This window comes from Camelina sativa, chromosome 7, assembly GCF_000633955.1.
Source record: "Camelina sativa cultivar DH55 chromosome 7, Cs, whole genome shotgun sequence".
Lineage (NCBI taxonomy): Eukaryota > Viridiplantae > Streptophyta > Magnoliopsida > Brassicales > Brassicaceae > Camelina > Camelina sativa.
The window spans coordinates 27,611,052-27,630,441 of record NC_025691.1 but is presented as its reverse complement, the minus strand read 5'-3'; the positions used below and the strand labels follow the sequence as shown (position 1 = coordinate 27,630,441).

Here is a 19,390-nt window from a genome sequence, read left to right as displayed (position 1 = left end):
TGTTAAATGTAAGCTATACAATAAAGTTGACAACTCATATATTACATCAAAGCAGACACATGTTAACATTTATATCATTTCTACTTCTTAGCTTGCATATGTAGTTTTGCAGCATTCGATGATTTATACAACATTTTTTTTTCTTTGTTGCTTAGCTGGCCTCATCGTATATTCCACAATTAAGGACATACAACTTTTTTATTTTGGGCAAAGATTTAAGGACATATACATCATAATAAAAATTCACTTTCTATGAGTAAAACATTTTTTCACTCGAAAATTTTCATTTCAAGTTACAAAAAAATAAGTATATAAAATACTGAATTGAGATTTTAATAATAAAAAATAAGTAAACAAGATATTATTATTACTTTATTATTTTCTTGCCCTTTAATTTGTATAATTTTTCTCCATTCCAATTAACATGCAAAGCCAGCTTCCACCAGCTTGTTTAGTTTCTTGTTTCTCAATCTCTCTTCATAAACTTCACTACCTTGCATCTCTTTCTCATACCTAGATCAAATATTACAAGTATAAATTATACACTTTACCAAAAAAAANCTCAACCTCTCTTCATAAACTTCACTTCCTTGCATCTCTTTCTCATACCTAGATCAAATATTAAAAGTATAAATTATACAATTTACCAAAAAAAAGAAGGGTAGTAATTATACTAAAGATAATAAAAATATGTACCTTGGTGGCATAGGTATCAAAGGAGACAGAGTTTGCACAAGCTTGAGAGCTTCATCTTCCGTATTCACAATTTGGTTGAAGCAAAAGTATCTACCACAAGCCGAAGTGTCCTCGAATGCTCGAATGTGAACATCCGCTACAAATTCGACGTCTACGTATGCCAACACACCGTTTTCATACATTTGTGAAGCTCCTACAATCGCATATATTGCCACCGCAATTAGATTATAATTTATACATATCTAACTGACATGAATGAATATGTTTATTAATTATGTACCTTTGAGGTAAGACATGGTGGGTCTAGGGTTCTGTTGAGCCACTGAGGGGCCAACGATGAGGCCTGGGTTAACCGAGACCATGTTGACCATTCGGTCCATGGCTAACGCCCAAGCTGCCTTCTCAGATTGTGTCTTCGCAAGAGCATGCCATAGCTGCACATATAGCCGCCACACACACACAACTTTTAATTATTAAGAAAACATAAACTCATCCTAAAATCTTAATTACAAAACTAATTAAGTAGAATTTTAAACTATGATCTAGGTTGACCTCTTTAAATATTTTATTAAGGCCGTCCTACATTGAATATTGACCAAAATTATTCTAGATACACACATGACGCATGCCAATACATTTCATGGAGACCCAATTTTTAAATTTTACTTTGCAACGAAGATTCAACACCCCCAAAAATTTAAAAAGGTTCCAAGAAATTGCAGTTTCAAAACATCATTATTAATTAAATAGACATTTCAGATTGATTGATGAAAAAGTACATGAAATAATTGTAATAATAAACAGTGGGTCCAATATGTTTTGTGAATGTGTTGAGCTTTTCGATAAATTGATAATTTATTAAGATGAAGTAATAATAAAAGAGTTGAAATAAAAAATAGTTAAAAATAAAAGTACCTTCTTTTTGAGACAAAAGTCAAGATCACTCCAACACTTCTCATCAACATCTTTTTGAGTTCCAATGTTATCTCTCCAAATTGCAGCAGTCAACGAAGATGAAAACACAATCTTCTCTATACTCTCTGTTCTTGCACATGCTTCCACCACATTTATCGCTCCTCTCACTTCCACATCCACTTCCTTCTCCTCCTAATCATTCACATAAAACATTTCATATATAAAACAAACATTTGCTTTCTCATGCTTTTAAATAGAAGATCGATTATCAAAAAAAAAAAACAAACATAGAGAGATAATTACAAGAGAAGTGGTGACTGAGTGATAGAAGATAATAATGGTAGAAACACTCACATCATACCCTTCAGGGTTGTCCAAGCAACAGAACACAGCATTACAATTGTTGAGAGCAACGAGGATGGTTTGGTAATCTAACACATCAACATCATAAACCTCTAATCTCTCTTCTTTAGCTTCCATGTCTCTGATCTTCTCCTCAAGCATACTCTCCCCTATAACCAGAACCCCTCATGAGAAAAATCCAAACTTTACATTGTTCAATATCAAAATCTGAACCCAATTCCCCCAAATTGGTCAAAACCAATTAGGAAAAGGATAAAAAAAGGTGAAAACTTTATTGTACCCTTAAGAGAATTCGAAAGATTGTATACCATTTTTACGGATAGCGGCGTGAACAGAGTAACCTTTAGTGAGCAATCTATTGAGAATCCAGAAACCAACATAAGTGGAAGCATCAAGAACACAGCAACAAGAAGTGGGCTTTTCTTGATTCATCAGTTTCTTCTTCTTTTTTTCTGAGGTTTTGTATTGTTTCTTGAAAATATCTGGAAAAAGTGAGAGAGAGATGAGCAAAGAGAAGATGATATTTAATCGATGTTATATAGAGAGACGCTTGAGGAGGAGAAGGGTAAGTAAGTAGTAATAAATAGGAGAAAGGTGGGTGAACTATATATGATGTTGCACACGCTCCCAACTACTCATCTTCATATTTTGTATGGCTTTCTGTGTTTGGTAGTAAATCTATTGAACGATGGAAAGAGAGAATAAATGGTTCAATAGTCTGCCACTCATTTTTAATAGTATTTTTTATATTAGTGTTTTTTGTTATATTTTGTTTATGGTAAACTTAAAATTTTTTAATTAGGGGGTGGTATTAGATTATGATTTATGAAATTTTTGAAGAGTTCAACAAAATCATTAAAAGTGAATAAATGAAAGATTGTTAAAGATTGATAGAGAGTTTTGTTGATTAGTTTTCTAAAATCTTGTAAAGTACTCTAAACAATCCCTGTATTTTTGTGATATTTTCCATGACTTTATTTTGTAAAGAAAGTGTCTAAAATCATAAACCAATAACATAATAATTGAACACATTAACAATTATTTAGTTTTAATTGAATAATACAAAACTTTTACTGATTTTATAAAAGTCTGAATCTAATAACCCAGATTTGTTAAGATTTTAAATGACTTTTTACAAATCACAAACTAATAACACTAAACTTTAATAGAATTTAACAAAATCTTAATCTAATAAGAACAAATTCTACGTAACATTTAAAATCTTTAAAACTATATTTAAATCTCAAACCAATAATCCCCATATTAAGCTTTTTTAGAGAAAAAAAATCAATCGTAAAAGTAATGTATGTTATAAAATAATTAAAAAAAATTAATGACAATAGAATTAAAATTATCTAATAAAGACAAAAATGTTGTAAGAAGACAAAAAGAATGTTTAACGCCCACAATCATCAGAAGAAAAGTTATAAAAAAAAAACGAACATAGTTTATGACAAAGAGACACAACTCTTTGGAAAATTTTAAATCCAAAATATAATGAATCGAAACAACTATGATGAATATAAGAAATTGGAAATATTTATTGAGATTTGTATTATTAATATTAAAAATGCTATGTTAATTGAAAATATATCGAACAAAGAGTTAGCAACTTCTCACAAAAAAAATAAAACAGAAATATAAAATGTATTCAACAAAAATTAGGATAAAGAGAAGCAATTATTAGTGAAAAAGTATAGAGAATCACAAAAGTAATTCCGCTTGGAAACACGCCAAACAAACACTTTTTCTTCAATTTTATATAAAACTTTCGTTTTTTACAAGACTTGAATCTAAGTGCTCTCCTCCTATTTATCTAACACAACATCCTGTGTAGATCTAAGTGAAACAAAAAACAACACTCACCTTCTAAGCTTTTTGTGATCGCTTGAAGGTTACAAAACTCACAACTTTTTCTCACGAGTGCTACCGATTTTGTGGATAGACCTAAACTATTTATACTTGCACCAAAGATTTCTAATCAAATCTTTGTGCATCTTAACAAAAAGGAAATATTCTTGATTCTCAAGAATTTCTTCCTTATCTCTTTTGGAAAATATCCTCTCAATCTTCTAGACATCTTCGAGTCTATCCAGATTGCTCGACCATTCATGTCCATCGACTCCTCATCATGTCCAATCCACTCCAGCCACATCAGTTCTTATGCCATGTCAACATCTAAGACCTCTGACCTCTTCGCAGCGTCTTGCTTCATTCATAGCTCTGATCCGGAATCTGCACTTTCAATTAGAAGCATTTATATGAAAATATCAAACAAGAAGTAATAATAAATACACAAAACTATATATAAAATTCTTAAAAAATAAAAATTTAATGTATAGTTACAAAATATTTATAATAAAAAGATTCAATACAACCATCTAAACAAAGAATTCTGATAAAAAAATAAATTGTGCGGTACTTTGTCAAAGTATTTAGTCCATTGAAAGGTAGAAAAGAACATAATAAATGTTTGGAAATAACGTCATTCATTTTAGGGAATTTCACTAGAAATGCCATTTTTAAAAGAAAAGTTATGAGAAATGCCAGTTTGTATTTTCTTTTTCTAAACTGCCATTTTTTAGTATATGCCACATATTAAAAAGACAGAAATATTTTTGAACTAAAGAAAACAAGAGGGATGAGACATGTGAGCGACTGTTTTGTGCGGTTCACAAAGAAATATTAATGACACATTTCTCTTTCATTAGGGTGTGTCTGTGTAGACAATTTTTAGGGCACTATAACAATATGTAATTACTGTCCATCCATAAGGTAGTAGATAATGATATTGTAAAACGCATTGTGGACAACTATTTTGTGCCTATCCAATTATTGTAATATAGGAGAACCTTAGACAATGGTTTTTATTCAAACTTAGAAAATAATGGTAATTGTTGACATTGTTGTCTATCAAAATGTGGTAGGCAGTTTATCCAATTAGTGTAAGACAAACAAGTCTTTTTGCACGAACTTGTTGGACTGCTCATATTATAATGATTGCCCAAAAGAGATTACATTTAGGAGAAAAAAGAGTAGGTTTTACATAATAAAATTCTGAAGGTAGATAGACAAAAACGCAATGAGGGACAGTAGACAAACATGTCCACCGTAGGTCAGGAACAAAGCCCTCTAAGGCTCTCGTACATCGGAGGCACAACATGAACAGATATGGTCCACCTAAGAGAACGAATGACATAATAATGGTGGACAAAAACCTTGCATGTTAAATCTGGTCCACCGGGACTGCAGACCTAGAGTGTAAATTTTTTTTTTTGGTTAGCAATATACAAAAAGGGTCTCACCAAACAGATATGGTCAACTTAAAAGAACTAAGAACATAATTGTGGTGGACAAAAATCTTGGCTGTTGGATCTGGTCCACCGGAACTACAGACCTACAGTGTGGACAATTTTTTTGGTTAGCAATGGACACAAAGGGTCAGACCAAACGGATTTGGTCCATTTAAAAGAACGAATGACATAATAGTGGTGGACAAAAACCTTGGCTGCTGGATCTAGTCCTCCAGAATTGCAGATCTGCATTGAGTACAACTATTTTTGTTAGCAATGAACACAAAGGGTCATACCAAACATACTATATGGTTTATAAACAGAACAAATGACATAATAGTGGTAGAAAAAAAACTTTGGTTATTGCATCTGGTCTATTGTATCTGCATATAAAGAATTTCTCCATTATATGCGGTCGACGGACTGAAACAGATGGAGTTTGACAAAGAGAGATACAGTTTGTGTCGTAGTGCTAGCAACGGACGGAGAGAGTCTAAGATGGAATAAAATGAAAAATTGAAAGTGTCTAACATGGAAGAAATGCAAAGTCGGGGATAGAACAAAAAGAGAGAATTTATGTTTTGCAGATCATTTATGTTAATTCTAAAAAATAAAGAAAATAATTAGTTTTAGGGTTTTAAAGAAAAATGATATAATAGTCTCTTTTGATTATAGAGTTGTGGCAGACCGGAAAAGAAGTGGGGGAAAATGGCATTGACCAAAATATTTGCTACTGTTAATGGCAGAATTGATAAAATTCTCTTCATTTTATTCTTGTTAGGTATTTTAACACTATTTTTTAAGTAAAATGAAGACAATTCATATTAGTTATATAGGTTATGTGAAGGAAAACGTTAGGAAATTTGAAAGTATTTGTTTAGTTATCATATATTTCCTCTCTTCAGTGTATTCTTATTAGTGGGAGATAGTTCTTGGAAAGATGTTGTGATAGATGATGATGACGCACAATTGATGTTGCGTAAGTGTAATAATGTTTCAAGTATCATGGGTGAGTTAGTCGAAGCTTGTCATTGCTGTTCTCTGAGTGATACATGAAGTAGTACAGAGTGAGTATAAGTATTAGTGAAGTGTATTAGACGGATCACTTGTAACTTATTATTTTGTAAACACCATCTGATATCTACTGGATTCCGAGGTGCGTCTTGGCCCAGACGTAGCTACCCTTGAGGGAGTGAACTGGGTAAACAAACTTGCAAGTGTCCTCTGTTTTATTTATGCCTTATTTGCAAATCTTCCTCTTCTTACAAACAAACACTTGTTTTACCTCTGTATTCTTGGTTGTTGAGTCTTCTCTAGAAGAAAGTCAACGCCTTTAGGGTTTGGAAGGCTTAACATAATATGCTGTTCAGGGTGGTCTCAATTAAACCAATAAGGGAAAAATTAGTTAATATTTTCGACCAGTTGGACCAGAAACATTATAGGTGATGGAACCATACTAAATTGTTAACATACTGAATAAAGAGCTAGCTAGAAGCTTTGGAATATAACCATTTAGCTCAAAAGACTCTACGAAGATTAGAATCTACTTCAGTGTATGAGCTGGATATGAGTGAGTAATATGTTCGTTTTCCAATTTCTATCGGTGGCTATACAATAGGAATAAAGTCTACACTGCCATATCAAAATCAAACTTAGCTTACATTTTTTTGCATTGATGCCTTTTGGGTACGGTCTAATAAGATTCAGAACTATAGTTTTTTCTTACAAGACTCTTCCTAACAGTAAAAACTGAAATATCATACTTCTTGATACATGAGTTTTTGGCTCCTTAAAAACCACTGTATATAAGTAGGGGCACCTCAGTGAAGTCCAAAAGAACTAAAGATTAAGCAGAGTACGAGAACTGCATATATCACCTAGTAGTCTAGTACGCATGAAAGATAGTAAACTTTTCCTATAGCTTGCTTGTCACATGGCAAATATTGATACATGTGTATTCACCTTAATTGTTAACATACAATTTAATTATTAAAATTTATAAAACATAAACAAGAAAACATAAATTTAATTGAAATGATTATTCTTTATTTTTGAAAAATAATTTAGCATTTCCTAGTTTGCAATAATTTAATTAATTTTCCTTTGTTTAACTAACTTTTTTTTTAAACAAGAGATATTACATTATTTGTTATTTTTTTTTCAATCATAGATTTATTATTTTTATGTCTTTAATTTTTAAAAATATAGAACTGTTACTCATTAAATATATTCTAAGGACTTACATAAAATATGTTAACAACCTAATATTTTCTATTTCTGCATATTTAAAAAGGCAAGGGATGATAATGTGAACCATACTAGAATTATCTCTATTTAATAACATTATCATTGAAGGTTTTTTTTATTTATTTAGATGTCTTTAATGATGAAATCGTTTAGAAAACCTTGCAAAAATTTACTATGGGAATTTTCTTCTTAATTTTGAAATATGATAGCTTTTATAGATTGATTCTAAGGGTTTTATTGGTTCAGGAAATCATATAATACTCTATTATATTACAAATTTTTAGTAGAAAATATGATTTTATAACTCAAGGAACTTTCTTGGCCATAACAATTTTAGCCAAAAATCAGTGTATATGGAAAAAGATCTTTTTCCCAAAAAAAAAAAAAGGAAAAAGATCATGATAAGTTGAAAACACATTAAAAGGCTGGTTCTTGTGAGTCCTCGGCTTGCTTTTAAATAGATTAACCAAATGCCACAATAACATAACAACAATTATCTCTTTACAACAATTATCTTAAAGAGAAGTTTAGAAGAAAAGTAGAAAACGTGAAAGCATGAAGATGATGACACCTTCACTTGTATCCCTTGTCGTACTCATCATATTTGCCTCGGGTATTATAAATTTTAGAGAATTTGTTAAAAATACAACTTTTGAGATATTCCTTTCAAAAATATATATTTTTAATATTTTCATTTTTGTCTTTTTTTCATAATTACAATATGTGAAATAAATTTATAGAATTTTTTTTAAGGTTTGGATTCTCTATTTTACATTTAGAGTATAGTTTTAAGGGGTAAGATTTATTATTTGGGGGTTTAAGGTTTATAATTTAGTTATTATATATATTAAAAAGGGTTAATGGATTAATTTTGAAAATGAACAGCATGAAAGAGTATTTTTGGAAAGTGACATAGAAATATGAGTATTTTTGATATATTCTTTTAAAATTAGAAGTGCACAAAAATTAAAATCTTCTATTGCTAAATAAAGACTATATGGAAAAGTGAAAAAAAAAAAAAAAATCTCTTATTGACATTTTTATTACACCGTAGATGAATTAACGTTGTCATGACATCGGATGAAAAATAAAAAGATTTTATTATGAGATTTTTTTTTTGTTAAATGATTATTCTTACAATACTTATTATGCTTAATTAAATATATATCGACAAAATTTACGAGTAAATTAGGTATATGATATAAGGTATACATATTCTTTTTTTTAAGTGAAATAAAAAAGATATACATTGCTGTAGTTGTTGAACAGACCAGAGCAAGTATCTGCGTCGACAACCTAGGCCACTGCAACGATTGTGACCAAAGATGTAAGGCCAAACACGGGCCATCGGGTATAAGCAGATGTGACGGTCCGGTTGGAATGTCGTTGTGCACTTGCAGTTACGAGTGTCCAAAGTTTTGCAGGATTGGGCTTGGCAATTGCGGTGAAAGTTGTAATGACCGATGTTGTGATGCAAAATGCGCAAAAAGTTACAATGGTGGACATGGAATTTGTGACACCCATAATGAAATTAGTCTGTGCCAATGCAAGTACCCTTGCAGCGATCCTAAAACAAGACTAGAAAATTTGTTAAACCATTAGATGTCTGTTGTAATATGGTAATAAATTTCCTTTTGATGAAAATAATTTTTTTCTTTCCATGAAAGTACTCATACAATGACTATGTGTACATGTCTCACTTCTCTACGTTCCNCGTTTTTTTTTTTTTTTTTTTTTTTGAATTGTGGAATTTGGATATAGTGAGAACGTACAGATCGTTCAGTACGTAACACTCGAGGTTGAAGGTTTTTAAAAACAGGAAAAACAAAAACTGCAAAACGAAACCAAAACTGATGGATAAACAGAGCTGGGAGTTCTCTTTATATGGGTGCCAAGCTTCGACGTCTCCCAGTGTTTCAGTGATGAGATACGTTCATTAATTTCGTTGTCAATCGTTTTGACCAAAACATATGCTGTGGTGTGCCGTTGACAGTTGCTGCGTTGGCATGCCGACTTTGATACCATACTGATCCCAGCCGCTCTTCACGACGATGCAATCGTCTCCGGAGACTACTGACTAGTAACAGACTTCTATCAATATGTTGGTGTATGAATCTAGTAACGAATAAAAAAGAAGTGATTAGAATACAATAACAGAAAAATGGAATATATTTCATTCCTTGCCTTTTAACATTATAATGACTTAAATAAAATATGTTAATAAGCTTTTATTTCTAACTTTTGAATAAGTATATTAAAAGGAATGATATGTAAATTGTATGTTTTTGAATATAATGTTGAATTAGAGTAAAAAAAAATGGTTTGTACAACTAGTGCAACGTTTAGCTGAAAGTTTTTTGAAATGCTATGAGTTTAAAACTACACTCATGACTCAAAACCAAAGGAGGAGGCCTTTGTCGTAGCGTCTCTCACCCATGCCTTGTATCAATAATAGGCGATTCAGAACCTGTTTAAAATCCATTTTATCAAGAGAAAAAGCTGGATTCAGAGCTTCTCCATGCCTTCAACCATTTATTTTCACGCCAAACCGTACGTGTAGACCAAGGCTTCAAAACTATAACTAGCTATGAAGTCCTTTAGTCGATCTTGCCATGTATCAAAGATAGTTTAAGTAATCCACTCTGTGGAGTATCTTGATTTATAAATGTTTTTGGGTAGAGCTTCTCAAACCTGCGAGACAAAACCATAAGCAAAAACCAAGTGGTTTATAGAGTCTGTATCGTTGTTGTAGAAAACACAAGCTCCCGATGCCCCTATATGTAAGACCCCGACCCTAAAATCCCGTACATGGCCGTACAGGCCAATAAAAATTTCTTAGGGCCTATGTAAATTCTACTCGTTCGTTCATCAATATGCAACAATGGATATGTAAAACAGGTGATATAACTTAAAAATACGCATTCATTAATTTAGAGATCCAAATTATCCTTATCAAATCATTCTTAACATCATGCATGGTACCAATACAATCCTAAGAAATAAAAGCCATAATTTAAAACTACCCAAGCCACCATCCTGTTCCTTTCCTTGCCTCCGTCACACGAGCTGGTTAGCCACTAAATTCCTGGTCATCGGACCTTTCCTTTCCTGCGTCCATAAAAGGAGGCGTAATCAAACAAGTTTGCTTAGTGGAGCGGTCATCCCGTCTCACACTACAAGAAATACTTGCATTGATAGCATTACATTATAGCACGATTTACTGCAATGCTATCGTAGATGAGTTAGTAATTGTGTTATTATAGCATAGCGTTTTTAAAACGCTGTGAAATTTTTTTTACTAAGCGGGAAACTAAAGTCACTTAGTCCGCCAAACAATTAGCCAATATTTCACAAACTTTATACTTTACTCTTTTTTCCCAAAAGGAAAGTCACTTTCACGACAAAACCTAAGTCTCAACTCTCTCGAAGCTTTCGTGAGACCCACCAAATCAAACCCACAAATCACTCTCTCAGACCCTCAAATTGCTTCACCAGACACGAATTGAACTTGCCGGAAACACCCTTGAAAGTACCGGCGACAACCAAGCTTTTAGCCGCCGACCCTAATTTCGCATATCTCGGATTTGAGCTTGAATCGAAGGCATGTCTTGCTTCCTCTTACTCTTTCTTTCTTTCTTTTACTATGGGTTCTTTTCCTTTGACTGTAAACAATGATTCTATGTGATTTCATAGTTTTCCTCTTTTCTTTGCATCCATATGTTTCGATTGAAGCTCAAATATGTTTATTTGTTTCGATTCCGTCAAGAAATTGGATAAATTCACAGTTGTTTTGGACATGCAAGACATTTGCTCAATCTGTGTACTGTTGATTTGTTCATTATAAGGGTTTTGCGATTTTGTTTAAGCGTAGTATGTGAAAGGCTTTGCGATTTTGTTTAAGCGTAGTATGTGAAAATTAATAACAAATAAAAGAACAAAAATTTTAGGTTATGTATCCGATTTAAGAACATTAGTTTAAGATCTGAGTTTTAGTTAGCCTATCCGAGTAAAGCTTCTCCACCATTTTTACATATAGGTTGTGTATCTAATTTAAGAACATGTTTTGATGATTATTTGTTTACCGTGATTGTTTCAAATCTGTTTATTTGTTTGATTTCCTCATAAATATTATACTCTTTCTATACTTATGTTTTGCAAGTGTTGATGAGTGAGCTTTTCTTTATCTCCACTCACAAGACAGGTTAGTAGATTCTTTCTTCTGTCTTTTTTGTTGAATGTTAAACTTCCACACCCTTCTGATTGAAAGTTTAAAATATAGCACATTATCAACTAGTCTCACATTATCCATTGGTAGGTTGAGAGTGTGTTTGCAAGTATGCCTGCCAAGCTGCTAATTTTACTCATGTTTATCCATTGTTGAATGTCTTCTCTGCATCACAGATTTAATTCATAGGCTTCTGTAGCATTTAAGTTGCTAGGTTATAATTTACATTCATGATTTCATTCTTAGACCTGTTTGATACAATGCAATGCCGAACCAACCTAATTTATTCATCATATAGTAATTCAAATATTCTTTTTTTGCAAGTCTTGCTGATTTCAATATTGGATAGCTGAAGCAACTCTACTATTTTGCTGAAATCATTCGACAGGTTGGTACAATGTCTTACCTTGTTATGTTGTGTATTTGATTTCTGATTCATTTATAGCATTACTGTGAATGTGTTTGTCTTGTTATTGTGGTTTATTTATGATAGTTTGTGTTTGAATGGTCTTTTGTATAAAGTGTTGCTGAAAATAACTATTGGTGTAGTGTTGTTTTGGTTTCTGTTTTATTCGGTGTGATTGTTTTAAAAAATGCCTGATATGTGTTTGACATAGTGTACTGATCTGGTATATCTTTTTGAATTGTTGTCTATATTGATACATGCGATTTAGTTTTCTACTGGAGTTATTTTGTTATAAGATTTTTCATTAACTCTGTTATGATATGATATTAAGGATACTAAAGATATTAAGGATACTAAAGGGTTGAATTAAGCTTAGAACATATAATGCTGGACAAAGATTGGGTGCATCTTTCCAGGTATTAAATGTAATTATATATATAGATGTTAAAGTTTTCAAAAGGTGTTTGTGGATTTTTTTATTTATTTATTTTTCTCTTCATTCTTAAATGAAGAGCTGATCCTGTTTATGTGAGAGGGGCTTCAAATTTTGTAAGAGATGTGGCTGCATCTTTGGGAGACGTTGATTTGATTATATGTCCTTGCATTGACTGTCGTAATATAGATCGTCACTCAAAAAGTGTTGTAGTTGATCACCTTGTTATAAGGGGAATGGATGAGGCATATAAGCTACAATCTGTATGATATCATCATGAAGAATTGAATTCAGCGGTTGAAGGTGACAGTGACAACAGATTCAGCAAGTGGAATGATGAGATTTTTAGGTTATATGAAGCAGCTGATGAGTTTATGGCTGACGAGTTTGGTAATATGGCTGACTTAGGTGATAGTGGAGAGGGTGAAGAGAAGAAAGAAGATGATTTTCTTGCAAAACTTGCAGATGCTGAAACACCCTTGTATCCAAGTTGTGTCAACCATAGTAAGCTTTCGGCTATAGTAACACTATTCAGAATCAAGTCAGAGAATGGTTGGTCTGATAAGAGCTTCAGTGACCTGCTAGAAACATTGTCGAAGATGTTACCAAAGGATAATGTGCTACACACATCACTGTACGAGGTGAAAAAATTTCTGAAATCATTTGACATGGGTTACCAGAAGATTCATGCATGCGTCAATGATTGTTGTCTATTCAGAAAAAAGTACAAGACGCTTGATAAGTGTCCTAAATGCAAGACTTCTAGGTGGAAGACTAACATGCAAACTGGTGAAGTAAACAAAGGTGTTCCACAGAAATTATTAAGATGCTTTCCGATTATACCAAGGCTGAAGAAAATGTTCAGATCAGAGAAAATGGCCAAGGACTTAAGGTGTCATTTCACTAACAAGAGCAGTGATGAAAAACTTCGACACCCTGTAGATTCAGTTACTTGGAATCATATGAACGACAAGTATCCTTCTTTTGCAGCTGAAGAAAGAAACATGCAGCTTGAACTTTCCACAGATGGATTTAATCCATTCAATATGAAGAACATCAAGTATAGTTGCTGGCCTGTTTTGCTAGTAAACTACAATTTGTGTATGAAGAAGGAGAACATCATGCTTACGCTACTGATTCCTGGACCACAACAACCTGGTAATAGCATTGATGTATACTTAGAACCTCTTATAGAGAATCTAATTCATCTCTAGAACAATGGAGAGTTGATATATAATGCCTTCAGCAAATCTACTTTTACACGTAACTCAATGTTGCTTTGGACGATTAGTGATTTCCCGGCCTATGGGAATCTTGCAGGATGCAAAGTAAAGGGTCAAATGGGCTGTCCTTTCTGTGGGAAAAATACAAACAACATGTGGTTAAGTTCAGCCGAAAACATGTCTACATGAGTCATAGAAAGGGTTTGCCACCAACACATAGTTTCAGAGGAAAGAAGTCGTGGTTTGATGGTAAAGCTGAACATGGGAGAAAGGGAAGGATATTAAGTGGCCAGGAAATTTCTCAAAACCTGAAAAATTTCAAGAATGACTTTGGAAATCTGAAAAAAATCTGTCCGTAAGAGGAAAAGTACAGATTGTACTGGAATGATGTCTGATAGTGAGGATTTATCCACTGATTCATCTGAGGATGAAGATGAGGGAATAGAAGTAGATGAGGGAATAGAAGTAGACGAGGATGAGTTATCTAGATGGAAGAAAAGATCTATTTTTTTTCAATCTACCTTATTGGGAGGTATGCTAATAATTTACTATCGTGATTATTTCAGTTTCATATTTTTTTTCGTTTTGTTCTTGTATGTGTTGGTTAGGATCTTCCGGTAAGGCATAACTTAGACGTAATGCATGTGGAGAGAAATATGGCTGCAAGTATTGTATCTACTTTGCTACATTATGGGAAATCAAAGGATGGTCTTCAGGCACGTAATCTGGAATATCTGGGTATTAGAAAGGATTTGCATCCTAAAACACAAGGAAAAAGAACATACCTTCCAGCAGCTCCTTGGTCATTGTCGAAGACAGAGAAGAAAGTCTTTTGTAGGCGAATTTTTGACTTCAAAGGACTAGATGGCTACTGTTCAGACTTATCGAAAGGCGTATCATTAGACGACTGTAAGATCACCGGTCTGAAATCACACGATTATCACATTTTAATGCAACAGTTACTTCCTATTGCACTTAGAGGTTTGTTACCAAAAGGTCTTAGGATAGCAATTGTACGCTTATGCAAATTCTACAACCACTTGTGTCAGCGAGTAATCGATAGAGAGCAGCTTTTGGTAATGGAAGCTGAGATCGTTGAAACGCTCTGCATGTTTGAAATATTTTTTCCTCCAAGTTTCTTTGATATAATGGTGCATTTGACAATACATCTAGGAAGAGAAGCACGGCTAGGTGGACCAGTCCATTTTAGATGGATGTACCCATTTGAAAGGTATAACTTGTCTTTTTTTCAGTAATTGTTTATCTTTTCTTGTATTGAGCTGTCTTGGGATAATCAATGTCTTGTTGCTAATCTACTTTTACACTTTTCAGGTATATGATGGTTCTTAAAGATTTTGTAAGAAACCCGGCAAGACCTGAGAGGTGTATGGCCGAGTCATATCTCGTTGAAGAATGCATTCACTTTTGCAGTGAATTTTTGAAGAAGACTACAAATGTAGAGGAAAAACTAGATAGAAACACTGAATATGAGAATAGTTCTATACTAGAGGGTCGCCCAATATCTGCAAGCACTTCAATTACTCTTACTGAAATAGAGACGAAAATTGCACCTTGCTGTTATACAAAACGTGGCTATTGTTGATCCTTATGTCGAGAAAGTTTCTATTTTTCTATTTCACTTGTCATACCTTTTCTTTTTTCTAAAATCTGTATGATTATTAATTCTTATTATTAAACTTGTACAAGTGAGCACCTTCAGTACCTTCAAGACTCAAATGGGAGATGTAGATCTGATGCATCACATTTATGGAAGATGCATACAGAAAAGTTTGCGGATTGGCTAAAAAAAAGGCAAGTTATAATTTATCTTAATTTTCTGCATTTATATTATGTTTTTGACTGTATGTGTCTGATTTGTTTTTTATTTTTTTGGTAGATCCCGCTTGATTCAGATATACATGAAGAAACACTTAAATGGTTGGCTTATGGTCCACGTAGTTCAGCTCGGTCGTATACATGATATATTGTTAATGGGCAACGGTTTCACACTAGTTCAGTTGATAGGAAAAGTCAGAATAATGGGATCTTGTATGAGGCTACAACAATATGTAGGTCTAGTGCGAAAGACACCTCACAAGTAGTTGATATGGTGTCATACTACGACAGATTAACAGATATTATACTGCTGGATTAATGGGCAGTAATTGGGTAATGGGCAGTAATTGGGTAATGGAGTGAAGGTAGATGATGGTTTCACACTAGTTAACCTGAATCATAGTCAGATCTCATTCTTAAGAGATCCATATATTTTAGCTTCGCAAGCAAAGCAAGTGTTCTACTCAAGGGAAGACGAGACATCAAGTTGGTATGTTGTTATGAGAGGTCCTTGAAGAAGATACATCAGTAATGAGTTTGATGATGGAGTTGTAGACATTGGGTCGTTGCCATCAACTGTTGATATGGAAGTTAATTTAGATGAAGCTGAGACAGCCAGTAGGGATTGTGAAGGGATGTATGTTTGAAACTAATTGGTTTGTGTTTTCTTTTAAGCTATGTTTAGCTATGAGAATTCTAATTATATATATGATAACTTTATATATTTCTAAAGGTTGGTTTTTTCTTTTTCTTATAAATCTGTTTGGTTTGAATTCTATTTGTATTACCTTGGTGATCATTGTTCTTATTCAGGTTATTTGCAGATTGTGTATTTTAGTTCTTGTTTTTCTTGCTTGTCTGATATATGTCTGATTGTTCATTGTTTGTTTTTAGTTGTTTGGTTGTTATTGACACATTGTCTTAAGTCTTTTCAGGTGAATTAAAATGGGAACTAACAAGAAGGGTATAGCAACAAAGAATAATAAGAAAACTCAGGAAGACAATGATGAAGCATAATATGTGTGTACTATTAACCCACCACCTGAAGAACATTTAGCTGACCAGCATCATATAGAAGATGAGCAGATGGTAGATGATCCAAATGCTGAGAAAGGATTGAATGATGATGAACAGCCTGAAGGTGAGGTTCAATTATCTGAAGAAGTTCAACCTAAGCGTAAGAGAAAGCGAGGACCAACAAGGATGAAAGACATCGCCAAGAATCCAAATGATAGGATACGAGTAGACTACAATCTCATGGGGGATCCAATCGGTAAAGGATCAATTAAGATGGCCTCATACATGGGTGCATTGATACGAGAACACGTTCCGTTCATAATTCCCCGTTGGCCAAAAGTCCCTGAAGATTTGAAGACAGTTCTCTGGAAATCTGTCCAGGTGATAGGTTATTTACATTGATATTTAATTAAGTTATAATGTATGGATTTCAGTTTATAAATCTAATCTACTTTTGTCTTTTATTTGATTGCAGGCCAAGTTTGAATTAGATGAGGAGTACCAAAAGACTGCAGCGCTTCATCAGATGAATTGTATATGGAGGTCATCGAAATCAATATTGGTTAAGGCTATTAGGGAAGCTGAGAATCACCAAGAAAGGATGAAGCTGCGGCCTAAGAATGTGGAACCAGCTGATTGGTGTAAATTTGTCAAGCTCAAAACAAGTGTTGCATTTAAGGTATTAAATTTCAGTTAAGTTTTTGCTGAGATAGTATATCAATATTAACAATCATTTAATTTGTAAGGTGGTGAGCGATAGCTACAAGGCAAGAAGGCAGAAACAAATTCCTCACACTACAAGTCGCAAAGGAATTGCTAGACTAACTGAAGAGTTGGTAAGCATACTAAAATTATGTTGCTACTTTTCATAAGTTTTAATATTCTTTCAACTGATAAATACAGTTTTTTGGTATAGAAACAAAATAGTTCAGATCCATATGAAGTGACAAGGTTAGATGTGTGGGTGAAGTCGTGTACCAAAAAGGATGGGACACTAGTGAATACTACTGCTGCTGAAAAGATTGTGAGTTGTTTTTAAATCTATAAATTAACTTATTTTTAAATCAGTTGTAGTTTTTATTTTATTATGATTGTTGTTACATATTAGCATATAAATATATGTAAATTATGATTTGCAGAAAAAGGCAGCTGAACTTATGAAGTCTGCTGGTAGTCCATCATGTACAGCATATGGACCAGGAGATGCTCTTACCCAACTTTTAGGTCCTGATAATCCTGGTCGAATGAGGGCAGTGGGTAGAAACATGAACAAAACCAAACTATCTTGTTTCCAAATGAAGCATAAGATTATTACTGAAATGCAAGAGAATCAAATACATCTCCAGCAAACAGTCCATGAGCTACGAGATGAGATTGACAAACTAAAGAACCAAGTTAGCTAGAGGCTTTAATTTTGTTTTGTTAACTGCTATATTATTATATGTTCGAATTAATAACTTTTTATATATGTTGCAGAGACAAGAAACTAAGACTGGTGAAAACTCAGCAGCAAGAGTAAGTGTTGTAATTTATAAGTAAGTATACATATTTCTTTATAATTACTTAGAATATGACATGTTTTTATTCTACTAACTATTTTGTAGAGTGTGAACAAAGGATCACAACCTAAGTGTGTCTTGATTGATTGGACTGGTGATTATACAAACGTTGCTGAGGGACGCATTATTTCTTGTGATCCAAAGGATATGGTGAATAACAATCCATTAGGCCCTTACGATCTTAAAGTACTTGTTGAGACTGCTACTGTACCAGAAGCATCCCTTTGGAGACCTGCTCATCAAATTTTCACAATTGAGAACGATGTTGGGCATATGATTGCCTGGCCTGCCAAAAAGTGTGTTAATCTAGAACAGGAGCTACAACAAGATGATATTGCAACACTGGTAAAGGTTTTTTTTACTTTGTCATGACATGATTAGTATCAGTTAACATACTTAGGTTATTGTCACAATGTGTTTGACAGGGTACAAGGAAAGATTCATTGAACAAATGCAAACTACTCGACTTGTCGAATGATGATGTAGTTGTTGCTGAAGTACGTTGGCTATCAAAAGATCCAAAGGCATTGGTGAATGGACTTCCAATTGGACCAAAGGCTGTTAAAGTATTTGTTGATGAGGTGCATCAGTCCGAGACATTTATATGGAGGGCTCCGATGGAAGTGACATACCTTGAGGACTGTTTACTGTCTTTTGTTGCATGGCCTTGTTGCAAAGTTGTATTTGAAAACACCAACACAGATGGAACATGTCAGAAAGCTCCAGTTCGTAAATCTGCATCAATTGATCAATGAGGAGAAAAATCAGCATCAGCAGTTCTATAGAAACAGGTGATAAGTCCCATATTGATACAACTACAACAACATGTCAAAAATCTACAGCAACAAAGACGAAGTCTACAGCATCAGGTCAAAAATCTGCAGCAACATCAAAGGAGAAATCATCTGCAGCAGATCCTAAATCAGGAGAGAAGTCTCTAACAAAAGGTTCAAAATCTCCTGCAACTGAAATTGAACTAACTTCACAGTCCCCTCTTCGGAGATCTCCGGTAAATAACAACACATGTTATGAATTTATTATAGTTAATATTCTCTCTTTATTAAATGGTTTATATTGTAAACATGTCAGAGGAAAAACATAGGTGGAGGTATGAAGGAAAATCAGAAGTGTAAGCTGATGGATATTAGCGGAAAGAAGCGGATTGTTGCTGAGGGAC

The 19,390-nt window shown here is 33.4% G+C and overlaps 1 protein-coding gene across 1 annotated transcript; it reads right to left on the bottom strand.

The window, feature by feature from the left end:
• LOC104702908 (cinnamoyl-CoA reductase-like SNL6) lies at positions 234–2,655 on the bottom strand. The gene is made up of 6 exons (XM_010418829.2): positions 2,283–2,655; positions 1,966–2,123; positions 1,612–1,803; positions 977–1,130; positions 697–889; positions 234–513 (listed from the first exon to the last, which is right to left on the bottom strand). The coding sequence occupies exons 1-6, from the start codon at positions 2,404–2,406 to the stop codon at positions 420–422; spliced, it is 915 nt and encodes a 304-aa protein (XP_010417131.1). The 5' UTR covers positions 2,407–2,655; the 3' UTR covers positions 234–419.